This window comes from Miscanthus floridulus, chromosome 19, assembly GCF_019320115.1.
Source record: "Miscanthus floridulus cultivar M001 chromosome 19, ASM1932011v1, whole genome shotgun sequence".
NCBI classification, from domain to species: Eukaryota; Viridiplantae; Streptophyta; class Magnoliopsida; order Poales; family Poaceae; genus Miscanthus; species Miscanthus floridulus.
The window spans coordinates 20706050-20719855 of NC_089598.1; the positions used below are offsets into that span (position 1 = coordinate 20706050).

The 13806-nt window shown below is 48.0% G+C and overlaps 1 protein-coding gene and 1 pseudogene across 2 annotated transcripts; one reads left to right on the forward strand and one right to left on the reverse strand.

The window, feature by feature from the left end:
- The first annotated feature begins 153 nt into the window (after window positions 1-153).
- LOC136527811 (protein PARALOG OF AIPP2-like) lies at window positions 154-3528 on the forward strand. 2 transcript variants are annotated; one of them, XM_066520655.1, is made up of 6 exons: window positions 154-602; window positions 905-1135; window positions 1227-1351; window positions 1436-1824; window positions 2215-2341; window positions 2476-3528. In XM_066520655.1, the coding sequence occupies exons 1-6, from the start codon at window positions 199-201 to the stop codon at window positions 2865-2867; spliced, it is 1668 nt and encodes a 555-aa protein (XP_066376752.1). In that variant the 5' UTR covers window positions 154-198; the 3' UTR covers window positions 2868-3528. The 2 variants fall into 2 exon arrangements, with proteins under 2 accessions (XP_066376752.1, XP_066376751.1); XM_066520654.1 differs by having other exon boundaries at window positions 2434-3526.
- Window positions 3529-4804: 1276 nt separating this feature from the next.
- On the reverse strand, window positions 4805-7728 carry LOC136528854 (probable galactinol--sucrose galactosyltransferase 6; annotated as a pseudogene).
- Between the last annotated feature and the right edge of the window lie 6078 nt (window positions 7729-13806).

Sequence of the window (13806 nt, forward strand, 5' to 3'; positions counted from 1 at the left end):
GACCTTCCAAACTCACATCTCCCTCCTCCTGTGCAGCTCCGCCAAAGTCACCCCCTTCCCCTTGCATGTTATTTTCCTTATTTGACATAGTTCATATATTCTGATTGCATGCATTTTATTGTAGAGTAACTCTAATTTGTTTGTTCAGGAAACAGTGAGCTAAAGAAGCCTCCTTTAGCAAAAGTGCCGGGAAGTACGATGCTATCTAATGCTGAAAGATCCTCATGTGGGATTCTTGGTTCCGGTGCTCATAGAAAAGTGATTCAGAATTCAGATTCTTCACATCAGGAGACTAAAATAAAGGACCAAACTGGCTTCAGACAGGGTGCTTCTAGCAGCAATCGGAATGTGAATAAGCCTTCATTATCAACTCAAGCTAATGAGCAGGATATGAGATATATTTTATCCATCCCTGGGAGCGGAGTAGATTATAGCAAGCTGAAGTTGAAAGATAATCATCCATCTCTATCTGCCACACCAGGAATCTCTTCTGATAATGGTTGCATTATGCCAAATGATCATAGGGATGAACCTGGTCAAGGGGTTTCAGCTGGTGATGAACCATTGTTTTCAACTGTCCCTGAGCTGGACTGGATATGGCAGTATGAGTATTCTTTCCTTTCCATCCCATATGTGAAATTATTTACTTTACATTTTAAATGACTTAATAGTAATAAGTTACTAGACATTCCATTGCCAGTCTACCATCAATTATGAAGCCACTTTATAGATAATGCTTTCACATGTTTTGTGTGTTGTGTTATGTGATGTTATATGTGTGCTTTTTGGTTCATCCCATTTTTTTAAACCTGATTATCACTCAGCCTGTATTATTTGCTAGCAATTATAATATTTCCTCGATGTGTTTATTATATGCATTTTAAACTTTTTTTTATTTCAACAGAGGTGGTTTTGAGCTGCAGAGGACTGGAAGATCACCGGAGCTGTGTGATGGCTTCCAAGCCCACTTATCATGTTCTGCTGCACAGTTAGTGTTGGACGTAGTTAAGAAATTCCCTTCTAAAGTCCAGCTTGAGGAAGTTCCTCGGCAGAATTCATGGCCGACACAATTTCAGGAAAATGGTCCAACTTATGACAACATAGGTCTTTTTTTCTTTGCTAGAGATGTTCAGAGGTGTGTTGTTTGCAGTTTTTCCCCTGATTCATATTTGTTTCATTCATATGTTGTTTTGAATTTGAAATTCTAACACTTCTATCTTTTGCAGCTATGAAAAACACTACAGTAAATTAGTTGAAAATATGCTGAAGAATGATTTAGTTCTCAGAGGAAGTGTTGGTACTGTTGAGTTGCTTATACTCCCGTCCAATATCTTGTCAAAGAACTTCCAAAGTAAGAACCCTTCAGCTAGTTAAAGTGTCATATTATCTCAGGATAGGTTTCAATTTGATTGATCACATTCTTATTCTGTCTCAGGGTGGAATATGTTCTACTTTCTTTGGGGTCTATTCAGAGTTGGCAAAAAAGATTCCTCTAACCTCCCATCTTATGTATCCACAAGTAGACTAGAACGAAACTTTAATGATGACCCCTGGGCCATGGATTGGAGTACGACTGCTTTGTCATCTACTCATTCATTCTCACAAAACAGGAGTGGTTTTGGCGAAATTTTGGTGAAGTCAACTAATTTTGCACCGAGTTTGGAAGCCAGTCATGAGGTGTGTTTGAATGGAGAGAACTTTTTGAATCAACCTGTATGTGGAAGAGGTCTAGATGATCACCTAGATTCAGATACAGAAACAAGTTCAACAATTAGCAATGGTGGTATGGGTCCCTCTTCCATGTCTATGCAAAGAAAACATCAGGTGAATCTTTATTTCTCATTTTGTGTAGCGCTTGCTTTTTAAACATTTTCTCTGCATTAGTTGTGTTTAAGTTACCATTTTTTCCTCACATATGTAGGAGAGCTGCGTATCAGTGCATTAAGAGAAAAGCGTAGAATAACACATGCCACACTACCTTACACCTTTAGTAAGACCATAGATAAAGTTTATGTTACCATGAGCTTTCTAGAAAATTCCCTAGTCACTGATTCAGCTTATGGCCAACCTGCCAATATGTGAAATTTCCCTACACAACTTGAGAGTTTCGGATGCCAGCTTGACAACTGGCATTCTGCCACCTTGTTTTACATGATCATTTAGATGATGTCGCATATCAGTATCTGAATGTAACATTTTGTTAGGGATGTGCAGAAACTTGATTATCCAGAACACGAAGATAAAATGAGGGACACCTTTGGTGGTAATGTTAGTGAAAGAGATTTTGATGTGAACGCGGTGCCAGTTACTTGTTCTGTCTCCTTAACCCATATTCAGGAAGGTAACTAACATTGTTCCCAATCATATTAGTAAGTAGGAGTTAATTATTTATCACCCATGTTTTTGTAATTTTTTTTACTTGTTTGATTAAAGAACCTGGCATGGTGAGCACAACCATCAACCTTAACGATGCAGACAACCTCATGGATATAGACCATAACGATGCTGACAACCTCATGGATATAGACCATGTTAATACCTGTGAGGTTAGCGCAGGTGCACTGGATCGTTCACATGCATCAGGTGGTGCAGATAAAAGAAGTTTTCGGATGGCCAATGCAGCTGATGAAGTACCCGAGCATAAGAAAATTAAATTGGATATGTCTATGAACTCTGGTTTATACGAGAATGCCTACAATGGAAGGTTATCATCTAAGGTGCATTCCCTTTCAGCTTCCTTTGTGAATGATGGCACTAGCAATAAACCGATGGCTGGAAGCTCAAGCAGTGGTGGGAAGTGCGTGTTTCCATTTGATCTAAATGCAGAGGATGATGCAGTATCAGAGAACATCGTAAATCACTACTAGAAGCCCAACAATTGCTGATCGTTTTTAAACCGTTGGCCATCTTATGTGTAAGGTCCGGCAACAAAATAGCCAAGGGTATGCCTACAATGCAGTGTTTGTTCTTATATGTTACAAAAAGCAGTTGAATCCAGAGTATTTATTTTGGAGTATACAATGCATAGTAGGGCAAGAAGTGCCTGATTGACTCATAAGTTATCAGGGTTGGAGTCGGCTTTGCTTTCCTGATCTGGAGACTCCATTGCTAAAAACACAAAGGTGAAATCAGAAAGGATATCAAAAGAAGAAAAGGTTGCACTATGTATGTGGAAATGACAGAAATAAGATATTTCATTGCACCCGGATCAAGCAGCAGGACCAAAGGAAAAAAGTTTTGCCATGCGAAAAGATGGTGAAAATGTTTTTTGCAATTAAATAAACTCACAGCCAGCGTAAATAATACGATCTCTTAACTAACTACACAATATTAATGAACTTATATCCGTGTGCTATACAAAGCTGGTCAGGCCAATATGTTTACTTATTTAGCTTTGGCAATCAAGCTTCTTCAAACATTAAGGGGCTTTCGCTTTCATGCCCTCGTTTTGAAGGTAAATTGTGATTGTCCTATTTTTTTAAGGAGTAAATAAATTTCACCGGTGGTCCTCGAATTTGTCTCGAGTTCTTATGGACGTCTTGATACTTCCAAATTGTATATTCATCTTATACTTTTTTCGAGTTCTTATTCAGGTCCTAGTACTTTTAAGCTACGCATTTAGCTTTCTAAATTTATCCTAAATTCTCTGTTCTAATATTTTTAAAATACACACTCAGCTCCCTAGACTTTAATGTACTGTCCCAGCCTCCCCTTCCCTTACACTGGCATGTGCCCACCACACTCATGCGGCCATATCATGTTGCACCACGTTTGTCCACCCACGGTGGTGTAACACACGAGGATGAGATGTGCGGCGGGAGCTCGAGTGGGATATGCATACCTAGTTTCCTATGACCTACTACGCCGCTTGGTCGCCCTTGTCGTGCTTGCTCTATTGCACGTCCTAGCCAAGCCTTCCCTGCCGCGGTCTTACTTGATTCTGCTTGACTCGTTGCTGCTCCACCTCACCATGTCCTCTTCCCCCGTCGACCGGGAACTCATGCTCATTCTCGCTATCTTCTCACACTTAGTTCCTTACTCTCTCAGCCTTCCTCACCTCCCTCGACAACAAAAGGGCCATTGTTGCAGTGCAGTAGGGTCAATGTACCACACGACGTAAGCATCGCAGCAGGCACGACATGGCATAGCGTGGCAACGTGGGTGTGACATTACACCGATGATGCAACATAGGCAGGCCATAGGCATGGGGTAGCAGGGCAAGCATGATGTAGCGCTATGTGCCTACGCGGGTAAGGTGGGCATGTGTAGTGTGGCGGAGGTGAGGACGATGGGGATGGTGGATGAACTAAAATGGTACAATAGTACAACTTTAGGTTCTGAATGTGTAATTTGTCGATTGGAGGAGTGGGCGGGGGTGCACGCTGCGGGGGGAAAATTGATTGCCCTTATGCACAAATTCGGACGTCGGTTCATGCTGCTAAGTTTTTTTTTTTTTTTTTGCGAGACCCAGTTACAGACGTAGACGTTAGCATACATTGACGAGGACTTTTTGAGCGATTTAGTTACAGAGTAGAGAAATGCATGGGAGTAGCCGTACATGTTTCGAGTACGGCAATAATAAGACTAAGCTTCGTATGATCACTCAGCATGTGTGCATGTATTCAGATTCGTAATGGTAAACCACCGGATGCGGAAGTGCTGATCCCTTGCGATTTCATTTCTTAATCCGATCCAATCAACGACACCACGCTTATCTTAGAGCTTGTGCATTTCTGCATGTGTTATCGCTACCCAACCTGACTTAAGGTACGGTGTAATCTCAACTTCTGAGAAGAGTTTCTCCTCGTACTTTGATACTCTGAATTCCTGGTGAAACAACGCATTACAAGTCTACAACTCAACGACAACCTTGGGCATCGCCTCCAGCTGCAAAACAACAAGGCCGGTGGAAGAATCATATGTGAACTCCATCTGCGCAGAGCCCAGCAAACATCTCCTCGGCCTGACCGAGGAGTAGGCACCGAACCTGCCACACCCCCTCACTTCCACGCACACCAATCCGGTGGCGTCCGAGCTAGAAGCAGGCCCGTCGTCGCCGAGCAGCTTTGCGCCGTCGAAGAGGTGGTACGTCAGGCCTTCCACCGCCGCGCCGCTGTTGAACATGTCGACGAGCCCGATCGGAGCGAACCTGAACCCGGGTGCCAACTCCTGCGATGCATCATCAGTTAGTTTATTACAGGTGCCAATTCTTGAGTTCAAAACTAGCATCAGATTGGTCATGGCGACAGTGATCGGAGACATCGGGCGCTAACCTTGACCGGCGAGACGGTGAGGATGTCTTGCTCGAGGACCTTGAGGGAGACGGGCAGTGCCGCGCCGCTGGGGAGGACGACGAGGTCGCCGCTGGCATGGCGGTACACGGCGCAGTCGCCGTTCCACTCGGCGCCCGTCGCCGCCTCGGAGATGAGGTGGACGTCGCTAGCCCTGATGCTGCAGGTCAGGGAGTCGGCGCCGGCCGGGCGGAACATGGTCTTCTTCTCCGCGAAGCTCCACGCCGCGCCCTGGCAGTTGTACACGCCGAGGACGCCGGTGAACTTGTTCATGTTCCAAATCTTGAGCAAGCTGCAGCAGGAACCAGCCAAGACATGGCACGGAGTTCTCAGGCATGCTCCAAACCGCATCTGCGTTGCACCTGTCAGCGGACCAAGAATGCAGCGAAGGGTGATCGAGCTCACCTGACACTGTCACGTGCCGGGTCGGTGAACAGGCAGTCCTTGGTCGGCCTGCCAGGCAGACGCGCACGGAGCCGTCCGGCAAGACGATCTTCTTCAGCAGCTCGAAGTCGTGCTTGCCGGGGGCGTCACTGCAAATCCATCACCAAGAACACAATTCAGCTACCAATTCCACTGAACATAGGAAGGGAGTATGGTGAGCAAACTGATCGCGACCTGACATAGACAGGGCCGCCGCTGATCGCACGGGCCGAGCCATGGTACTCGCCGGCCGGGTGGAGGGAGTGGAACATGTCCCAGTCCGGGAGCATGAACTCGCCGAGGAACACGCTGTTGTACGCCACCGCGGCGATGTGGACCGTGTGCGACGCGGGGTCCCTTGGGAAGAAGTCATCCGACGCTCGCACCACCGCCGTCTGCTTCGAGCTGACGATTTGTCACGTCGCACCACACGACCAAATTGGTCAACAGATTCGCTATGAACTTCACGTTCACGGTTAGGACGATGGGAGGAGCGTACCAGTAGAGGGCGTCCGTTTTGTGGCTCATGCAGGCGATGACGCCGTTCTCCGGGAAGTTCTTGGCGACGGAGGCGTCGAGCGCCTGGTGGTATTGTCTCGTGAGCTGCGCGCGGCCGCCGTGGCCGGCGCCGAGTGTCTCCAGGATGCACTGCTCGTCCACCTTGACGCCGTCGACACCGGCGGCGGCGAGGTATGCGTGCTGCTCGTCGTAGAAGCGGTACACGGCGCGCGGGTGCATGAGGCCGACGCCCTGGGCGGTGATCCAGTCGGTCTTCATGCCGGGGTCGTTCTCGGCAACGCCCGGCGAGATCTCGGGGAACTGCATGCTGGAGACGTACTGCTCCATGCTGGCGGCGCCTGGAAGGACACCGCCCCAGTAGCCGGTGATGGCGTGACGAAGACGTACTTGAGGCCGTACTCTTCCTTCGCCGCGCGCACCACCGTCCTGATGCCGGCGGTCGGGTCGTCGTGGGTCTGGAACTTGCTATTCTCCCTTCCCGTGAGCCGGGGCAAGCGTGGCTGCTTGGCCTCTCCTGCTGGGTCGTCGGAATTGGGTTGGTCCGTGCCTACGGACTGCCATCCGTCGTCTATTATGACGAACTTGGGCGGCGCGCCGCCGGCGACGAGGCTGCGGAGCCCGGACTCGACGCCCTCCTGCGTGACGTCCTGGTAGAAGGCGTCCCAGGTGCACCAGCCAAAGTAGTCGACGATGCCCGGGAGCTTCTTCTCGGCGCGGACCCGGAACGTCTTGAGGGAGTACTTGGCCGCGGCGACGGCGCCGGCGATGGCCGCGAAGGGATCGGACTCCGCGGCGCCCACGAAGAGCGCGCGCTCGAAGGACGACGCGCGCGTGCTGGCGTCCCCGCTCTCGACGCAGAGCTCCAGCTCATCGCCCGCGCCGCCCTGGAGGCTGGCACGGAACGCGCCCTCCACGAGCGGGAGGAACACGACGTACGCCGCGTCCTCGGCGCCGGCGCCGGCGCCCCTGGAATCCACGAGCAGGAATTGCGTCTCGTGTGGCACGTCGCCGCCCTTGTCCCCCATCCGCTGCGACATCCACCACAGCTTGCTCCGGAAACATGCCATGAACCGCACGTCCCTGCACCATAATCGCAGACTTCACATCAGGAGCGGAATGGATAAAAAAAATCGCATTTTCCTCGTGTTCTCAGGGTCGACACCAGACCGTAAGGCGCCGAGGGAAACGACGTGGCGGGAGTCTGACTCGTCGAGGTCGGCGCCGAGGAAGACCCCGTCGATTGCTCCCCCCGCTGCAGCAGAGGACGCCGCTACGGCTGCGGGCACGCCGGACAGGACCGCCCGGCCGTAGACTGACAGCGTGCCTCCAACGAGCTTGACGGATGAGGTGATCGTCATCTGCTCTTCCTCTCCCTTACTCTCACTGCCTGACTGGGATGGCGAGACGTTACTCAATGGCGTGACGGGACCCTTGGTCGCCGCGACGAGTAGGAGTCAGGATGGCAAGGTGAGTGGCAAGTATGCGAGGAGCAGTGGGCAGAAGAGGAACGGGGGGAAGGCGGCGGCGAGCTGTGTCAGGCTGCGCCGCCAAATGCGAGATCAGTGTCACAGACACCAGTTACCACTTGCTTAGGTTGCTATTGGGATCCGAATTGAGTGACTACTAGTGACCAAACCTTGCTCTGTGCATACCTGTCCTGTTTGTTCTTTTCAAGAACGAAAATGCTGCCAACAGGACCGTGGACGCCAGCGACTCGCTGCATGGCGTGACATGCACAGTCTCTTATTCTCGTTTAGACACCGCTAGCTCATTTCGCTCGGCCTTCTCCCCACCACTTTATCACATTGTGCGGTTCGCTCCTCGCTCCTTACTCCCGTCCGTTGCGCGCCCCGCCCGCACCTCGCTCCTCGCTCAGGTCGTGCATCGCGCCTCCTGCTCCCTCTCGTAGCACACGCCGCTCGCTAGGCTGAGCCAAGGCCCGTGCTGGTGGACTGGCAGGTGGTGCTCGCGCGCGCTGCTGGCTGGTGGCGGTGCTCGTGCGCGCCCCTGTTGTTGGGTGCTGGTGGTGCTCGTGCGCCGCCGCTCGCCGCTGGCTCTGACCCGACGGTTGGAATAGACGTACGTTGCAACGTTTTGATTTGGATGCTTGTATATTTTTCACACATATGTTGCAACAACATGTTTCATATGACGTATGTTGCAAGTGTTCTATCTAGATGTTTTATATGTTACATTGACTATGTTACAAATGTATGTTTCAAATATTTCATCTGTTTCAATCATATGTTGTAATTGTTTCATCTGAGTGTTACAAAAGTAGATCTCAAAGTAGGGCAGTATAGCGAGGAAGAGAGAGCTAGTGCGGGGAGCCATGGCGGCGTCTGCTGTAAGCTGGCGCCAGCCCTCCATCGGAGGACGCACAGGCGTCCGTGCTGGCGCACACGGCACGTTCCCGCACGACATGCTGCCTCCGCTAGCCTCGCTGGAGGTCCGGGAGCATAAGCTTCTGGCATCTTCCCACACACGGAGATGCAGAACCTGGCGATAGAGGTGACGTGAGCACGACGTGATTGAGACCCCCTGGGCGCGGCGAGCGGGTGGGCTCCCCTGTCACGCAGGCGCGGCGGGGGCTCTGTTACGTGGGGGACCGGTGTGGTGGAGCTGCATCGAGATACGGACCTACGGGCAGAGTTATTCCCTTTGAAGAATTGTGATGCTGACTCATCAGCGCCTGATTTTAGAAGTTAACAACGTTAACCCTCTAGTAACGCTAAGGCATAAAAATTCATAGATAAATTTGACGGCCCACACTTGGTCAAAATTTCCTATCTCCTCTCCCCCACATGTTCATACTCTAACACGATGCTCATATAGATAATTTTCTTTACTGATTTTTTGATATACCCTAGCTACCATTTAATCTATATACTTTTACTCTCATTCGTAGTCGTCTCATTTGTATTGCTCCTCCATGTGTATTATCATGTATTTTGTTGAAATATTAGCTTGAGTTATATATTTGACATGGAATCAATGTGGTTATTGCTTCTTACATTCATATATCCTCCCTTTGCCCCTTTTCAAGTATCATTATGGTATTCATTCTGGTCGAACTTTCTTAAGTTTGACTAGACTTGTAGAAAATATTAGCAACATTTGTATCTCAGAATAAGTTTATTATGAAAATAAATTTAACAGTCTATCTAATGATACTGATTATGTACCATAAATATTAATATTTTTTTTTATATAGTTAGTCAAAGAACGATAGTTAAAAAGAGACACAAAGAGTACACATTGTCTGCATACTGACGTGTATCCTTATACTAAAATGGTAACTTGGAATGATTTTTAGTTTTTAATAATGACATATGTAATTAATTCAAAAATATCTTAGGATTCCAAGGGTTATTCATACTGAGAAAGATGGGTAAATCATCGGATGTCTTTAGAGAGTGTCTAATCTTATACGCTAATTTTGGGGTTATCGTGGATTATTTTTAATAATGCCATAGGTGGCCAATTTAGATTGAAAAAAATTAGAGGTTACTTAAGGTTATCTTTTGTAATAACAAAGACGGAGAATTAAAATATTGTTTTAGATGTCTAGGGCCAGAATTGCTTGCCTGGCCAATCCAAACAAGCCTTAACAATTTTGCGGCGAGCCTCCATGCGTGCTTACTTATTTACTGCATCAAATATTACGTTTCATGTATACCAATTGGATCACTGTACTCCCAGTCTAGCAGACTCCCAGTCCCAGAAAAGCAGGAGCAGGTTTAGAAATTCAAAGGGTCTTCTTGGCGTTTCCTGGATTCACAATCTTGCGAATTGAAGATTTTCGCTCCAGGTATCTTCAGAAAAAGGTCTGTGAAAAGCTTAGACCTTTAATCCATACCTGGAGCGTGTTATATGGCAAGCTCCAATTGACTTCATACAGGTTCCTCTGGTTCATGAGTACTAGTGTTTTTCAGTTGTGGTGTTCTTTTAAGGCTGTTTTAGACTTCAGGCTCCATAGCGCTAATGAATCCAGAGATCATATCAGTTGCCTCGCTTCGTTGACTTATTGGTGTCACTTGGGTTTAGAAAATCTTTTGATGGTCAACCAAACTTAATTAGCATGCCCTGAAGTGAGATAGTTAAAATTAGCATAAAATTAGCACACACGGATTAATCTTGCTTTTAGAAAGGTATATAAGCACTCTATTAGAATCAATCTTGTATTTTGCTCCCTCCATTCCATAAAGATTTGTAATTATAGGTTGGGAACAAGTCAAAAAAATTTAAGTTTAATCAAGCAAGTTTATAAAAAAATATATCAGCATTTATATTTTCAAAGAAGTTTATTATAAAAATATATTTATAATTAATATAATGATATTTATGTATCATAACATTATTATTTGTATATAGATTTGATCAATTTTAAATTGTTTGATTTCTCATAAAACAAAAAATTGTATTTTTTTTACTGAGGGAGTATTGGAGTAAACATGAACATGAGATGTGTGTCATTTCACATGTTCGTTAACACGAAGAGGAAGAGACATCTAGTAGTAGATCGAAGCCAATGGCAACTGAAGAAACAAATTAATAATTGTGCAAACGAGTCACTCTAGTGTGACATCATCAACTATGTGCTCGCAAGGAGCAGGAGTAGCATGTAACTTGCTTTTTAAATACGAGAAAATGGTACGAATTGTGTCGCGACACAAAAGTTTTGAACGGTATGTAGTTCTCGTTATATTCAGGAGCAAGTGCGTCTGTGTTTATCTATTGTTGAACCTACCTACCTGATGAAGAAGCCAACACATTTGGCCACTGTGAGCAGTTTCGCCTGTGCTGAATTGCTGGTAGGAACTGCCGACTGCGTACAGTGCAAAGTGCAGCAGCAGCAGCATCACCATTCACCACAGCACTGATTGTTGGCCCAATTGCACTGTATGTGACTACTGACACAAATCAACTCCATGCATGATTATCTGCATGTCACCCGTGACCACTTGCCCTGATCATTGCATATATATATATATATATATATATATATAAAAGCCCAGCTGCCGCCGATCGACTGCCAACGCGACCGCCATTGGCGAAATATCCGATCTGATCCACGGCTTGTCATCCTAATCACCGATCCACGGCTTGTCCACCAGCCGCGCTCTCCCATCACGAGCTTAGCTAGCCGCCTAGCCTAGCCGGGTCATCAATCACCAATTCACCATGGAGCATTGAGCAACCACGAGGCGTATAGGTCCATCAGTAACGGCGGCAACCCTTCAGCTTGTCCTTACATTAGCAGGTGCTGGCATATCCGCATATGGACAGGCGAGAGAGAGAGAGGGCCAAACTGCGGGCGAGCCGCCAAAGAAAGTGGCAAGCAGATCCGTGTTCCATTCCCCAATCCCATAGGACGCATGCATCAGAGAGAAATCAAAGAGCCGGCCGGCCGGTGCGAAAATATCTGCGGCTGAAGCGCTCAGGTGAGTAGCTGTTTGTGTACTAAAACCTTTTTTTTTTAATCTTTTTTCCCGTCTAATAAAAATTACGATAAAGCTTCTGCCCTCCTTTAAAAAAATATATATTCTGCCGTCTGTCCGTCCCTTGATCATTCGGTTCAACCCGAGATTTTTTTTTCTTGAATAAAGTTTTCAAAGCGCGATGCCTGCGAGCTGGTTGTCAGTGTATGCTGTTTGTTTCTGATCATGACTAGCGTAATTATATTATCTGACGATCTTTTGGTTCCGGCCGTAGCTGTAGCTTTCAAAGGGCCACCACTTGTGATTACTAGCTTTTAGCCTTTTTATTAGTACTGTGTATCATTAGCATTACAGCTGATCTCAGTCCAGCTATAGATCATGCAGAATAATCAAATGATTGTGGCAGGGTCAGCATCCCAGTGAACCAGTGATGAGCTCATGTGATGTGCTCCCTTACTGCAAACGCCAGTGTGAGCCACGCTATCGCGAGGACAGTCGTCAGGAGGCTGAGATAAACAGAGTACAGTACATTAGTACAAGATACTACTGGTGAAGGTCGAAGAATACAGTAGTATGTTCTATGTTGCAGGCTTGCAGTGAAGCTTGTATCGTGGCACATCGTTGGGACCTGTTCGCTGGGTTGATAAGCCAGTGCTGAAAGTACCGTTGACTGATTTGTTGTGAGAGAAAAAATACTGTTCGTTGACTAAAAAAGTACGACTTATAAGCCAAGCGAACATGACGCTAGTAGGTACGCATCTATAGATGGCCAACGGGCCGGCCCGGCCCGGCGCGGCATGGGCCCGTCAAAAGCACGGCCCGGCGCTAACGGGCCAGGCACGGCACGCGGGGCCACCGGGTCGTGCCTAAAAGGGCCACGGGCCTAGCCGACGGCCCAGGCACGGCCTGTTGGGCCGTTTTTCGGGCTGGGCCGGCCCGAAAAGCACGGCTCAATCTAGCTTGTCGGGCCAGCTCGAGGCCCACGAGAGAGGGAAGGGGAGAGCAGGAGACAGGGCAGCCACGGGAGGCGGTCGTCGCCGTCGGCGCGCTCGCCCTAGAGGCAGATCCGGCCGCCAGTGCGCGGGAGGAAGACGGCTACGCGCGGGAGGGAGACGGCCGGCGTGCTCGCCCCAGAGGCAGATCCGGTCGCCAGCGCGCTCGCCCTGGAGGTGGGGCCGCGCGGGGAGGCATGGAGGAGGCGGTCGCCGGTGCGCTTGAATCGGGCGACCGGACGCTGAGGGCCAGCGTCCGGTCAGTGTGACCGAAGCGTCCGGTCAGAGCGCGTTTTGCCCAGTGAAGGGGTATAACGGCTCTATTTGATTGAGGCTCTATTTATAGCCCCATGGCCGGCTCAAGGGGGCTCTCTTGCACATTTTCATTGATATAGCAACCTTGTGAGCTTATCCAAAGCCCTCCCACTCATCTCCATCATTGATCCATCATCATTGTGAGATTGGGAGAGAATCCAAGTGCATTGTTTGAGTGATTGCATCTAGAGGCACTTGGTATTCGTGTTGCGCTGCGGATTTCGCTTGTTTCTCTTGGTGGTTGCCACCACCTAGACGGCTCGGTGCAGCGGTGGAGGATTGGCACGAGTTGGTGATTGTTCGTGGCCATCTTCGGTGATTGTAAGGGGAGTTGTACTTTCCCCGGCGGAGTGCCGAAAGGTAACTCTAGTAAATTGCTTGTGTCATTGAGTTACCTCACTTGTGGGTCGGTTCTTGCGGTGTCCTATCGTGTGGACAAGGTTTGTAAAACACCTCTTAGCCGCCGAACCACCAAGTGTTGGTCGACACAACGGAGACGTAGCGTGTTGGCAAGCACTTGAACCTCGGGAGAAAATCGATTGTCTCTTGTCTTTGGCATTCTCCCGGTGATTGGCTATATATTCATCTTGTGATTGGTTCATCCCCTACACGGCGGTATAATCACCCTACTCATCTATTTACATTCTTGCAAACTAGTTGATACAAGCTCTTTAGTGTAATTAGAATTGAGAGCTTGCTTTATTATTGTCATTCATCTAATTGAGCTCTTTAGAGTAGCAAGATTGAGAGCTTTTAGTGAGTAGTTACATAGCAAGTTTGGGTGCCTAAGTAATCATTGCAACTAGAATTGTCGGATAGGTGGCT

What these genes read in the sequence shown, in the direction of transcription:
- LOC136527811 (XM_066520654.1), top strand. Translation starts at nt 199, where the DNA reads ATGCTATCTAATGCTGAAAGATCCTCATGTGGGATTCTTGGTTCCGGT. An exon ending in CTTGTCAAAGAACTTCCAAA is followed by an intron (nt 1,352 to 1,435) that starts GTAAGAACCCTT and finishes ATTCTGTCTCAG; the next exon opens with GGTGGAATATGTTCTACTTT. An exon ending in CTATGCAAAGAAAACATCAG is followed by an intron (nt 1,825 to 2,214) that starts GTGAATCTTTAT and finishes AGGGATGTGCAG; the next exon opens with AAACTTGATTATCCAGAACA.